Source organism: Stigmatopora nigra, chromosome 2, assembly GCF_051989575.1.
Source record: "Stigmatopora nigra isolate UIUO_SnigA chromosome 2, RoL_Snig_1.1, whole genome shotgun sequence".
Lineage (NCBI taxonomy): Eukaryota > Metazoa > Chordata > Actinopteri > Syngnathiformes > Syngnathidae > Stigmatopora > Stigmatopora nigra.
In genome coordinates this window covers 1,803,615-1,816,986 of record NC_135509.1, presented here as the reverse complement: position 1 = coordinate 1,816,986, position 13,372 = coordinate 1,803,615, and the positions used below count along the sequence as shown (strand labels likewise).

The 13,372-nt window shown below is 40.9% G+C and overlaps 2 protein-coding genes and 1 long non-coding RNA gene across 7 annotated transcripts; 2 read left to right on the top strand and 1 right to left on the bottom strand.

Annotated features, from left to right (window-relative positions):
- Window positions 1-151: 151 nt before the first annotated feature.
- On the top strand, window positions 152-5,760 carry ehd3 (EH-domain containing 3). 3 transcript variants are annotated; one of them, XM_077743921.1, is made up of 10 exons: window positions 152-439; window positions 555-643; window positions 861-1,121; window positions 2,342-2,518; window positions 3,199-3,296; window positions 4,059-4,200; window positions 4,263-4,362; window positions 4,432-4,602; window positions 4,851-5,015; window positions 5,071-5,760. In XM_077743921.1, the coding sequence occupies exons 3-10, from the start codon at window positions 898-900 to the stop codon at window positions 5,596-5,598; spliced, it is 1,605 nt and encodes a 534-aa protein (XP_077600047.1). In that variant the 5' UTR covers window positions 152-439; window positions 555-643; window positions 861-897; the 3' UTR covers window positions 5,599-5,760. The 3 variants fall into 3 exon arrangements, with proteins under 3 accessions (XP_077600047.1, XP_077600064.1, XP_077600056.1); XM_077743938.1 differs by having other exon boundaries at window positions 152-458; XM_077743930.1 differs by lacking the exon at window positions 152-439 and having other exon boundaries at window positions 475-643.
- An 803-nt stretch (window positions 5,761-6,563) lies between these two features.
- On the bottom strand, window positions 6,564-13,268 carry LOC144215142 (uncharacterized). Of its 3 annotated transcripts, none has more exons than XR_013330355.1 (6): window positions 12,915-13,078; window positions 12,343-12,452; window positions 12,179-12,261; window positions 11,323-11,423; window positions 10,797-10,900; window positions 6,564-10,390 (listed from the first exon to the last, which is right to left on the bottom strand). It is a non-coding gene; the product is annotated as an uncharacterized LOC144215142 (long non-coding RNA). The 3 variants fall into 3 exon arrangements; XR_013330353.1 differs by lacking the exon at window positions 12,915-13,078 and adding an exon at window positions 13,131-13,268 and having other exon boundaries at window positions 6,566-10,390; XR_013330354.1 differs by lacking the exons at window positions 10,797-10,900; window positions 12,915-13,078 and adding an exon at window positions 13,131-13,268 and having other exon boundaries at window positions 6,565-10,390.
- Window positions 8,347-12,329, top strand: stum (stum, mechanosensory transduction mediator homolog). Its single transcript, XM_077743950.1, has 3 exons — window positions 8,347-8,744; window positions 10,195-10,377; window positions 11,351-12,329. The coding sequence occupies exons 1-3, from the start codon at window positions 8,549-8,551 to the stop codon at window positions 11,383-11,385; spliced, it is 414 nt and encodes a 137-aa protein (XP_077600076.1). The 5' UTR covers window positions 8,347-8,548; the 3' UTR covers window positions 11,386-12,329.
- Window positions 13,269-13,372: the final 104 nt, after the last annotated feature.

Genomic DNA, 13,372 nt, shown 5'->3' with positions numbered 1-13,372 from the left:
ATGACATTCACTTAAAACTGGCAGCCCACTGAATATATTTCATCTATATATAACAAATATAGTATAGGCAAATGTACTATAATATGTAATATATCTTTTCGCCACTGGAGGGCGCATCCTTGCTGGGCGGGGCCACCATAGACGGGGCACTCGGCCGCTTGCGCCCCACATCCGGTTAGCTCGGGTTTCCCTGCGAGTCGGCATTTAAATACGTGCTCCAGGAGGAGGCGAGAGAGAGGAAAAAGACACCGGCAGTCGCTCATATCGCTCCTAAAACAGCTAAACCCACCCCGACATTTTTTTCTAATTCTGAACTGGGCAGATTCCAATTTAGAAGACCGTATTTTTGTCAGATGGGAGGATAACGACGGTTGACAGGATAACGGCATCACAGCGCATCATTGATGGGATTCCTTTGCTCGCCCACGGCCCCGTAGCGGTATAATAGTCATACAACTGTATTATTATTATTTTAATATTTTTTTTAAAATCTTTTCAATATATTGAATCGGATCGACAGGCAAAGCTGTATTTTTCTTTTTTTGGAACGTCAGGGGCTTGGAAGACGTCGGAAGAACCCGGATGAAGAGAATGCAATTAGAGCATCGTATGTAATTGGGACAACAACATTTTGACAGCTCGGGTATATTACCTTTTTTTCCTCTCTTGCAGTATAATTAAATTAGCATGCTAAAACCACAGCCAATACTCAAAACATTTCCACATAGACATTTTAATCAACACAATATTAGTAATTTAAACAACATTGAATTGGATTTTTTTTTAGCCAGAGTTGAACAATGTAGAGCTTGTTAAGTGACATTTTTTTAAAGCCATTCACCTTGTGATCACCCTTTAAGATTTACGACTTACCTCAGAAGACCGCCATCCGTCGCCATGTTCAGCTGGCTGGGAGTGGACGACCGCAGGAAGGAACCAGAGGTCTTCCAGACGGTCAGTGACGGCCTAAAGAAACTGTACAAAACTAAATTGCTGCCCCTGGAGGAGACGTACAAGTTCCACGAGTTCCACTCACCGGCGCTGGAGGATGCCGACTTTGACAACAAACCCATGGTGTTGCTGGTGGGACAGTACTCCACGGGGAAGACCAGCTTCATCCGGTAAAAACGACAAAGGACAATCATGTTAACTGGCATTGTAAAAGAGTTTTAATTGACACTTACTATATTATAGCATACATGAATTTATGGACAGTTTTTAGAGTCATTGGTTGTAAAGATTGTATTAAAAAATAGATTAAAAACTATGAATAATTAATTGACCACAAGAAACATTGATTTTAAAAACATTGTAGATGTTCCAGTTATTTTTCCTAAAATACTCCCTTTCCAGCTATTTCCACACATACATCCCATCCATCCCCTTCCTCTTTTCCCCTTGCGTTAAACTTTCACTAACGACCACGCCAAGCCCTCCCCCCGCCCTGGCGATGACCATTTTAACAGGGCCGCGAGGAATGTCCAAAAAGCTTGGCAACCTTCGGTCGGGGCGCAACGGCAGGCACGCTTGATGAATGATTACTTTTAATGTTCAAACTAGATCAACGACCACTATACGTTTTGCAAAAAAAGGAGGACGCATGTTTACGTCAAGTGACTGTTGGGTTTTTATACAACCTGTCAGCAGAGACGGCACCACCAGGCACTGCTTACACATCCATGTGTGTTAATTTATTTACTTTTTTAAAAAGAAAGGGTGAGGAGAGTCATCTTTACATCTGTTAACACTTTAAACATTGTCAGCAAAATTTGTGGGCCCTTCAGGGGTTGTAGATCAATCGCGCAACCTGGAAAAATCTTTTGGAGTTTTTAACATCTATGTAATTGTATTTACAAAAATATACCATAAAAAATTATGGCGCCGCAACCCGCGTAGCTAACAAATGTATTGGTGTTGAGGCCCGTATTCTTTATCCTCTGCATGGACAGACAAGTTCAAACGTCTATCACCTCCAGATGAGTTAACGAGATTGAGATTATCACCTGAAACGATCACTTCATGCATCAACACGCAACCATAACTGATTTCTAACCCGATATTCACTTGTAAACAGTCATCATAGGCTAAATCCCTAACAAAAATCAACCACTTATTTCAACTGTGCATCAAACTTAACTATTTTAGCCCCAAACTAGTTTATTAGCTTCCACTTGAAGGCTTTCCTAAGTATATTAATAGCATTAGCTCACGCTAGAGGGGGGATCTGTCGGAGTTTAATCGGATGTTGGTGCTAAAACCATGTGGCGCCATCTGTTAACTGGGTAACCGGGACAACAAATTGCACTTTCGTTATCACTAAACATCTTGACTTGTCCCACAGTTACCTGTTGGAGCAAGACTTCCCCGGGATGCGCATCGGGCCCGAGCCCACCACGGATTCCTTCATCGCGGTGATGCACGGCGACAGCGAGGGGCAGATCCCCGGCAACGCCCTGGTGGTGGACCCCAAGAAGCCCTTCAGGAAGTTGAACGCCTTCGGCAACGCCTTCCTCAACAGGTCGGGACGCCTACGAGAGAAAAGAGAAACAAAATGAAAACCGGCAAGGAAGCGTCACATTCCTTTGAGATTGAGTTTCCTCGCACTCCACAGTCAGGCGTCCCGTGCGGGTCGGGTCGCTGCTGTGTGTCATGACACTAAGGGCGAAAAAAAAAAACTGGAGAAATTCTGGTGTTGGGATGTGAAACGTGCTTGGAAACGGTTTGGGCCAATTCTGACATTCCAGTTATGGTTTTAATTAAATGGAGGAATTTGATTGACTAATCTATTGTCAGTCAATTATTTATCTAGTAAATAATTTGAAAAAAAAAAACATGGAAAAAGTGCAAGTTAAAAAATTTAAATCCTGCGCCAAAGCTATCTTAATTTTGCATATCAAGCAGAGCTACTGCATCCCTCAAGCGGCCATTTTGGGGCCCAGAATGCTAGAAAAAAATCGTTCCACAAAAGTAGCGCAGAGCCAAATGGTAATTTAAACCCCTCCGTTAGCATCTCCTCCCAAGAAAGCGTATCCCACTGGGATGCCAAAATTTGTGTGAGTGTGGAGAACAGAGGTCACTATTTTCCTTACAGATCTTTTGTTTACACAAGATCCTCTTACTGCTCTTATCCTCCATTGTCCATCAAATCTGACATTTTCCTGTTAAAGCCAAAGTGTATTTTTGTGTGTGTTTGTGTAGATTTGTGTGCGCCCAGCTGACTAACCCAGTTTTGGAGAGCATCAGCGTGATTGACACCCCGGGGATCCTGTCAGGAGAGAAACAGAGAATCAGTCGAGGTAAAACGCAGCGTTGTCCGCTTCCATTCAATCGTCCCGTGTCAGCGTTTTGGAGGGATTACGTCCCTTTTGCTTTGAAAGAACAGGAAGAGGAGCCAAAAAAAAGGGCCAGCGCACGCTGTTGGCATCCTCAATGTTCAAGGCCAATTTATGCGCAAACACAAACCAAAATACCCACAATCCCTTTCAGTTTGACGCCACAATAAAAGTCAAACATCCCAACTATTTCAAACATATGCTAGTCTGTCCACTATTTTATTTTTTTTACATTTACACTCCTGTCTTTTCTATCTCTATGCACCGATCTGCATGTTTATACCATATGTGTCCAGAAGAGGCAGTATCGGGCTATAGCAGCATTCATAGGTGTCCTTATGGAGGTATTTTTTGTCCCATGTTAAGAAATTGAGCATTCGCTCCTTGCTCTTTTTGACTGAATCTTGTTGTCAAAATTCAGTTGTATAAAAAGGGTAATATTTATTTACCCCAAATTCGGGTGCTTGCGTAAAAACTCAGAGTAGCTTTTGGGTGTTTTCGCAAGAAACGCAAGGCTACTAATGGATAAAAACGCTATAAGCTAACTTTTGGTTGCAGTTTTTGGGTATTAAACACGCTAATGGATTTTGCATGGGTATTATTCAGGCTATTGTGATTAATAAATAACTATCTATCTTTAGATTTGTTTACAAATACTCTTATTTGAGCCAATGGCATCAAAATGTTTCCTCCCAGATCTTAATTGTAATTTTCATTTCTTACCAGGTTACGATTTTGCGGCCGTTCTGGAGTGGTTTGCCGAGCGCGTGGACCGGATCATCTTGCTCTTCGATGCTCACAAGCTGGACATTTCCGACGAGTTCTCCGAGGTGATAAAGGCCCTGAAAAACCACGAGGACAAGATCAGGTAAGGCAAATATATGGAGACCCCCCGCCTTCGAAAAATACCACATTTGCTTTGTCCGTCAGGGTGGTGTTGAACAAGGCCGACCAGATAGAGACTCAGCAACTGATGCGAGTGTACGGAGCGCTCATGTGGTCGTTGGGCAAAATCGTCAACACGCCAGAGGTGAGCGTCCATTCCTCGTTCTGTTTGTCCGCCGAGCTTTGAGACCAATCTTTGCCGGGTCGCCGCCAGGTCATCCGCGTCTACATCGGGTCGTTTTGGTCGCACCCGCTGCTGATCCCCGACAACAGGAAGCTGTTTGAGGCAGAGGAGCAAGATTTGTTCAAGGACATCCAGTCGTTGCCTCGGAACGCCGCCCTGAGGAAGCTCAATGATCTCATCAAGCGGGCCAGATTGGCCAAGGTGAGTAGAGATTGTTTTTTTTCATTTCAACAATTTCCCCTTTCCCGTCTCAGGGACTGGCGCTCAACAACTTGTCGGAAGCATTTGGACGCACGTTTCCCTGATTTATACAGTATTTCAGATATATGAGAGTATATGCCAGAAAATACGGTAACCCACTCATTCACATTGTCGTCAATAGTAGTGAAACAGGTAACTTGCGCTTTACTTGCGATGGCTTAGCATCTCCTGATGGCGTCTCGTTGCAGGTCCACGCGTACATCATCAGCTCGCTGAAGAAGGAGATGCCGGCGGTGTTCGGCAGGGAGAACAAGAAGAAGGAGCTCATCGCCAGCCTGGGAGACATCTATAAACGCATAGAGAGGGAGCATCAGATATCACCCGGAGATTTCCCCAACCTAAAGAGGATGCAGGTAAGCAAAACAAAAACTTTTGACCAAGTCTTTCGCTAACACGCTTCCATTGCAGGACCAGCTCCAATCTCAAGACCTGACCAAGTTCCAGCCCTTGAAATCCAAACTCCTGGAGGCGGTGGACGACATGCTAGCTCACGACATTGCCGGCCTGATGGTGCTGGTCCGCCAAGAGGAGACGCAGCGGCCCAAGCCCACGGTCAAGGGCGGCGCCTTCGACGGAACCCTGGACGGGCCTTTTGGCCACGGCTACGGCGAGGGCGCCGGCGAGGGCATCGACGAGGCCGAGTGGGTGGTGTCCCGAGACAAGCCGGCCTACGACGAGATCTTCTACACGCTGTCGCCCGTTAACGGCAAGGTGACGGGCGCCAACGCCAAGCGCGAGATGGTCAAGTCCAAGCTGCCCAACACGGTGCTGGGGAAGATCTGGAAATTGGCCGACATCGACAAGGACGGAATGCTGGACGACGAGGAGTTTGCGCTGGCCAATCATCTCATTAAAGTCAAGCTGGAGGGACACGAGCTGCCCGCCGATCTGCCGGCGCATCTGCTGCCTCCCTCCAAGAGGAAAATGGCCGACTAGATGACAAAATGGCGCCCAGGTTCAGAACTAAATGCGGTCGGAGAAAGCCTGGTTCCTGTTGGAAATCCTCAGACCCAAATATTATTTAGTTGAACCTCTGTTACAGTAATGACATGTTTAAAGCCACCAGAAAAATTAAACACTGGAAGACATTTTGAATGGTCGATAATGTGAACAATCTTGGACAATTTTTGAGGGGGAGTGGTGCATAAAAATAAGAAAACGCGACTGGAATATAAAAAGAAAGATAATGGCAGGGAAATTGTTGTCTTAAATGTTACCATGTCCCTAATGTGACTTATTGCGTGTATGAAATTGTATGAAATCATTATGTTTGTTATCTAACATGCTAACTCGCTAACGCTAACCATCACAACATGTATTCAAGCTGTAGACTTTATGGTCAATGTCACATTACTGTTGCAAAATGCCAGTATATATAACTCCACTTGACTCAAAGTACTTCAAATGTCTTTTTAGCATTTAATTTCATGTGAATGTAAAGTCTTTCAATAAAGCTTTCTGGCACAATAAACTGCATTATGACATGAGCTATGTCTAAAATGGTCATCTTTTCCCACATAAATACAAATTGAGAAAAAATAGACGGCAACACTTAACATGGGAAGTCCTCCTCTTGTTCGCCACTTCCCGTCTGACCTTGACCTCCGACACCGTCCAATTCGACGCCATCCCAGCGGAGCCATGAGCAAGCAGACAAATGAAAGCAGCAGGTTATTTTGAGGACGCCAAAATTTCCCGGAAAAGGGAGACGCACAACCCGGATTGGACAAGATGATAGCGTATCTGTTCCATGAGAAAAAATAGCCAAATGTATATTTTTCTTCCTATCTGTAAAATGACGCATGAAAACATGATGAATGAACATGTTTGTGTGTAAGGAAGCTATACATCACTGTGTTGAAATGCATTTTTTTTTGGTACTCTGCCCATGATTGACATACATAATGAATTTTAGAATGTGATTTAAAACTGACCTTGTGGGCTGAATTTTACAAAAATGTATTGTAATACAAAAAGTCCATTCTTGGGATTTTTTAGATATCTTAGTTTAATTCTCTAAGGGGAAACTACACTTAGTGTGTGTGTGTGTGCGCAAGGGTGCGGTGTCACAAGTTCCAAAAAGGGAGTGCCGACACAAAGATGTTAATTAACGGCAGCCGTCACCCGGAAAACTGTGACAAATGTTTTGGAAGGTTCAATTATTAACTGTTCCGCACTTTAATTGTAGAATTTAATGTACAAATATGTCGTGAAGTCATCCTGTACATTGTGTTTTTTTTGTATAATACAGAAAAAGGAATGTTGAGTGATGGGGGAGATTTATAAAATATGTAATCGCTAGTGGTCTATTTTTGTTAGTACTGGGAAGTATTTAGTTTGGAATTAGTAGAGATTTTTTGTTTTTATTGTCAGGGGAGGGTCGGTGTTCATATCGCAGTGATTAATGAGTATATTAGGATTTTTTTTTGTTCTTTTGAGGGAAGGAAAACAGGATGAACTTGGATCATATTTTTGCACGCATGCAGTAAAGCCGAATTATTACGGAGTGCTGTTTTTTAGTGTGTTTACAAAGCTTTGCTGCCACCTAGTAGAGAAACGTAGAAGTACTACTGTTATTATTTTTGAGTCATTTGATACAAATTTTTGGGAGAGGTTATTTCATTATCTTAGCACCGTTCTAATTGGATCATGCAAAGAGAAAATTATTTGTTTGTAGCGTCAATGTGTTTTGTGTATGGCCAGCAGGCGGTGCTACTTCTCCACTTTGTCAGATGTTGATGTCTAGTTTTTTCAAGTTTGATTTTTTATATTTTATTTTATCTTTCTTTTGATTAGATATTTTGTTGGGACGGAAAATTAAGATAGATGAAATTTAAGACTTCAGAACTTTCAAATTGATTAATTGTTGGTTTGGGGGCTGAATTTTAAGAGCATAATAAAATTCATAATACAAAACAACTTTTTTGACAACCTTTTCAGGCATTGTTTAAGATAAAACGGTCTTTGGGGACGTTGCATTTTAATGAACATTATTAAATCTTGCTAACGCTCGCATTCGCTAAATATGATTATCATCGGGCTAATGCTGCTCATTTCAAACAAGTTTCCATAATTAGAGAAAATATAAAAATCTTTATATTGACCTCCTCCCTGCCCTGACAACCCCATCCCGTTGCTATGGCGATATAGTTCCGGGTTCCACCTCCAAGACAAAAACGCGACTCGCCCCTGGTTGATTTTACGTGCCAAAAAAAGACGTCTCTTTACGCGAGGAAATTAAAATTGGAGACGGAGCCAAAAAGGCGGGAGATCAATATCGGGCCCGAGTAATTACCCGAGGCTTCTCGGGTTGCTAGGAGATAAAACCCAAGGCGGGTTAGTCGAGACCATTAAATTGTTAGCCGGGAATATTTATAGCGCACTTTACGTTTGTTATGATCTGCTTTAAATCGATTACACGGAATGAACAAGCTGGCATGCCACAGTTGAATTTATTGACTTGAGCTACTAATTACTCAAAAAGAGGGGACCATAGACGTCTAATCCGTTTGAACTGGGAAGGTTGACGTGCGTTTTGACGTGGGTGGGACGGAAATATGAATTGAATGTGTCATGAGATGGTGGCGTTAAAAAATGGTTATTAGTGCGCTTGTCTCAGATGACAATGAGCGCTTTAAAAAAAGCGCGCTGTCGCTTTAAATGGTGTCAGCGTGCTGGGAAGGGGGGAGTTGGGAAAAAAGGGGGGTCCTTGTAAGCGCCTTCTCTCAGTCTGTGAACACATTTGAGCAAACTATACTGGTCTTTTCAGGATTTTTTTTATTAATATTATTCATATTTTTAAGGGTATCTGGATGAGAGGCATCACTCATGAGAAACTTGTGGGATAGCAAGATTTTAGGAATTTGAATTTGGAAGTGGAGATAAGATGGCAGAGAAGGAGGGGAGTGTTGGAGGGGAGAATTTGGGGGCCAAAGGAGTGTCCGGGGGTCCGGTGCCAGGGGGTGGTGGCGTGGTGGTGCAGGTTCGGGAGAAAAAGGGACCCCTGAGGGCCGCTATACCCACCATGCCTTTCCCTATGGCGGTTATATGCCTTTTTCTCAACACATTTATACCGGGATTAGGTGAGTGTTTGACGCAATTGATTCAATGCGGGGTTTGCGGGATGAGTAAAATAACTTTATTATGCTGAAATTAATTATATATTACAGGCTACTATTTTGTGTAGTTTAAAATGTTAAGTGCTTTGGTAAATGGTAAAAATTGTCATTTTTTAATCATGAATTAGGTTGAGTACTTTTAAATGTAAAAAATGACTACTTTTGAGTTGATGTTGATTTGTTTGGATGTTATTAACTTTGTAGTATGATGTCATGTGTTTTAAAAAAAATTATAGTAATGGTGAATACTATGTTTGAATTGGTTAACATTGACGTCATCGAACGAATAAGTCACGTGTGTTATTTCTTCTAAATTTCCATTTCCTTCAATCAATGATCTTGGCACCTGGTGGAAAATGCCAACGACAGATGCCCGGCTTAAATTTTTATTTTTATTTTTTTTAAATTGAAGAGTGTCCCAGACGGCCAGGTTGACTTGACTAAATTGTCTGGGGCACCTGCACGCTGCGTTTTCTTGAATGCCTTGACATTTCATTGAACGGCTGCCACTAGTTGTCATGACAACACTGCCTGAAAATGAACACAATTCGGTCTCGTGCGCGCCTCGACGCTGTTTGGTCCCAAGCGTGCGCTGACTTTAGTTCTGTCGTCAGACTAGAAGGCCAAAATAAAAAAAAAAAAATAAAAATTACTTTCTATTGTGTGCTTTTTACTACTGTTTCTTTTGTAGAATTTTTTTTAACACTATGATTAGCCTCCTACACGAGCGCTGGTGCTTGGGAGTCTTCTTTGTTTAATTATAGTCATTAGTGGGACTGGTATCTGGCACGTAAAAGATCGTTATTACAATTTGAGATTTATTCGTAGCGTTAGCCACGAGCTGGCGCCGATGTTCGCATTTAAAGGACGACTGTGGATTTTTTTTATTTGATTCCTTTCTGGAAGGAGCGTTTTGGAAATAAAAGCTTTTTTTTAACGAGTTGTTTTATGTTAGGGTGTTTTTATTCTCTATTATGATTTTTTATTCGGTTAATTGGATTATTAGGTACGATTTATTAGCTACGATTTAATAGCTATGATTTATTAGCCACGATTTATTAGCCACGATTTATCAGCCACAATTTATTGGCAACGGGATATCAAATGTGAGGCATGGGTTTGAAATATCTAACAGGTATTATATTTTGAATTTGGGAGGTCTAAGGTCAAAAAAGAAATTTTGCAATAACTTTTGGGGCAATGAGGTCACAAAGGGAATGATCTATGCATTGAATAAAGGGGTAACTATAAAAAAAATGGTAGGGTGTTTGTAAGGGGAAAGTGAAAAGGTGATTTTATTTTGAAGTTTTATTGGGGGGGGAATATGGAGAAGGTGAAAAAGGAGGAATTGGACAATTTTTGGGCGACGAGGGGTCTAAACAATGAATGGCTTCTTTGTTCTCCCATCCCACAGGTACCTTCATTTCGGCCTTCACTGTGCTGTGCGGCGCCCGCAGCGAGCTGCTGGCCGAGCGTGGCGCCTGCTGCGTCTTCTGGCTCAACGTAGCGGCCGCCTTCATCCAGATCGCCACGGCCGTCATCATGGTGGGATGGATCATGAGCATCTTCTGGGGGATGGATATGGTCATCCTGGCAAGTCAGTATTCAATCTGGTAAAAAAAAAAAACGTAAAAAGATTAGCTTTATTCAAAGCAACACAATGAAATATATGGGAAAACATTTGTTTTAAAACTCTCATGTCGCTGGGATAACAAGTTTATCTCCCTCCCTCTTTTCCTTCCTTAATGATCCTCGGCGTGGCATGTGATCAATCCATTCTTCTTTTTCTGACTCCCACCCGCCTAATGAGCAGCCTTCTCCTCCCACACGCCGTCTCTCCCGCATCTTTTTACCGTATTTCTCCCCCCCCCACCCCCCCCCCCCCTTCGCATTAATTCCACCCACGTTCCCTTTTCATCCAGCTTTTTATTTTTTATTTCGGGGGTGATCCGACCAATGCTCGTGTCATTCAGGTGATGTTTCAGCGCGTCACTGTGAAAATGTTGAAGTACTAACGGTGTCTTTTCTCTCTCCCACATCTTCTTGCCGACTCCAAGTTTCTGACGGTAGGTTGATTTTTTTCTTCCCTTCTGGTTCCAGTCATTTGCAAAGGAAACTTCCTGAAGAGATGGATGGCAAACAAATCACAGTTCACGTCTAATTTGGTGCTCTAACTGCCTTTCGGAAACAAATGTAGCTTTTTTTGTGTGTGCTGAAGCAACACGAGGCCATGTTAGCGATGTAACCATTTTATTTTATTTTTAAACGTGTATTTTATTCGGATAAAATGGAGGTGGAACTGTTAACAGTTTTATTACACAGGTACAACAATTAAAAATATTTGGCAGTATACAGAGCAAACTTAGAACAATGTAAACAAAAAAAGATGATATTATTGTTTAAGAACATGTCTACAGGATAACTGGTAATAACAGATGCTAGCAATAGTATTACAGGATCCATATAGGAAAAAAACTAAAAAAATATTCTGTATAACTTTAAAAAGAATTATCATGAGCACAAAAAAGTAAACATTTCATACCTCCAACCTATTTTCCTTCCACATTCAGGATACAGAGATCAGAACATTCCACAAGACGTTTGAAAGAAGTCCAGGCGGTGAATTACGGAGGCACTTTGATCCTAAAAGTCAAGTTATTGACATTTATTGTCATTATACTACATTATACAACAAGATGGCAACCTTTTTTTCCTTTATACAGAAGATAATAAACAACTTCTACCAAAAAGGGAGTAAAAGAAAAGACAGGAATGGTATGCTAAAACGTTAGCAAACTTGCTGTGTCATGCTAGCAAAGCAGGCTAAAAAGAGGAGACAAAGAAAGGCGGGGTTTCTTTTGATGTTAAATTATATCTACTACATCAGTGTTACACATGTTTTTGCTTCACTTATGTGCTCTTTTGTGTTTTTATTTCAAGAATTGTTTTTGTAATATTGTTTGACAGTAATAGCTGTGTAGTATTATACAAATTAGAAGCATGAACATTGGTAGCAGCAAGACCGCCATTTTGTGTCATTTGTTTACAGTTGGTTTCCAAGCAGCCATTTTAGGTTTGACGGACATTTTAAATTAAGCATGTTAGTCAATGGCAGAACAGACAAAAAGTGTCAAAAAAGCAATGATAAGTGGCTTGAAGTCTTCCAGTTTAGCTTGAAACTTTCCTTTGGGTGTCATTTTTATTTTTTTTCCCACGAGTCCTTAAAAAAAAACATACTCCAACTGGTCCAAATGCCACAAAATACTACACAGATGGTTGACGCTAAGTTATGAAGAATTTGAGTTGTTGCCATGGCGCGTAGGCTGAGCATGGCACAGGACAATACTTGACAAAGTTTAACTTTAACACCCAAAAAAAGAATATTCTGTTGTACTTACTGTTGCTGTTGTTTTGCTGGTTAGAGAACAGACATCCCATAATGTTCTAGCATGTACTTTGGTTGTTTTTATTTTTTTTTGTACTGCAAAAAAAAGAGTATATGTGACTTGTGTGGCACTTAATATTGACATTAAAACATTACACATGAAAGATTTGTCTTTACTTGTAGAAGAAAAAGCAGATAACCAAGAAGAGGCAACAAAACAAGGTGGTCCCGATTAGACACTGCCGACTTTCCTCTCGTGACCAAATAAGGACACCGTCGTCAACTTGCTGCATGAAACACAAAAGTAAACACGAGAGAGTTAGGGCTGAAATGTCAAAACATAACATATGGGGCAGCTCACCCTGGAAATTCCCACATTTTATTCTCTTTTTATAGATTACAAATTCATAATTTGAAGAAAAAAAAGCAGGGAGTAGGATTAAACGATTCAGATATTTTTATTATTATAATGTGATTATTATTTGTATGGCTTCCAATGTATATTTTTATACCCAAAATGGTTTAATAATAATAATTTTTAAACGGAGTCAAAATGGGCTAGGACAACACTGCCCCCTGCGGGTCAACAGTGTCCATCAACAGTATCCATCACAAATTACTTGTTAGCAATTTAAATGTATTTTTGTGCTGCCACGCCAGTTTAAAAGCGCGTAATATAATACAATGAATGATTTATGAAAATGAAGGAAGCGTTTAATATGAGAAATTGAGACGTTTAATCGAAATACCTAGGACTTTTGCCTTCGACAAAACAACGAATTATTCGACGTTCAAAGTCCGTTATTCGACGTTCAGAGCCCGTTTTAAAGTCTTGTAATTGACAAAACTAACTACTTGGTAAGTACGCAACAACCCGGTGGTTTCATAAATGATTCTAAATACATTAAAATATCATTTTAAAATATATAAACATTTTAAAAGGACGAGGTTTTAAACATACCTACCTGCAATTCGCGCCTTTAGTAGTTTAACCCGGAAGTATGGATTTTTTTCAGTAAAGACGGAAGTAAAACAAATTAGGGGAAACAAATAATTAGTGATAATTTTAAAATTAAAAAGACGTTAAAAAGACAACGTTATCATTGAAACCATTAAAAAATTACTCACGGTCAATATTATAAGATAGGAATTCTAAATTGGTCAAATTAATTCATTTTGACCAGTTAACTGTTAAACATGCCCATTG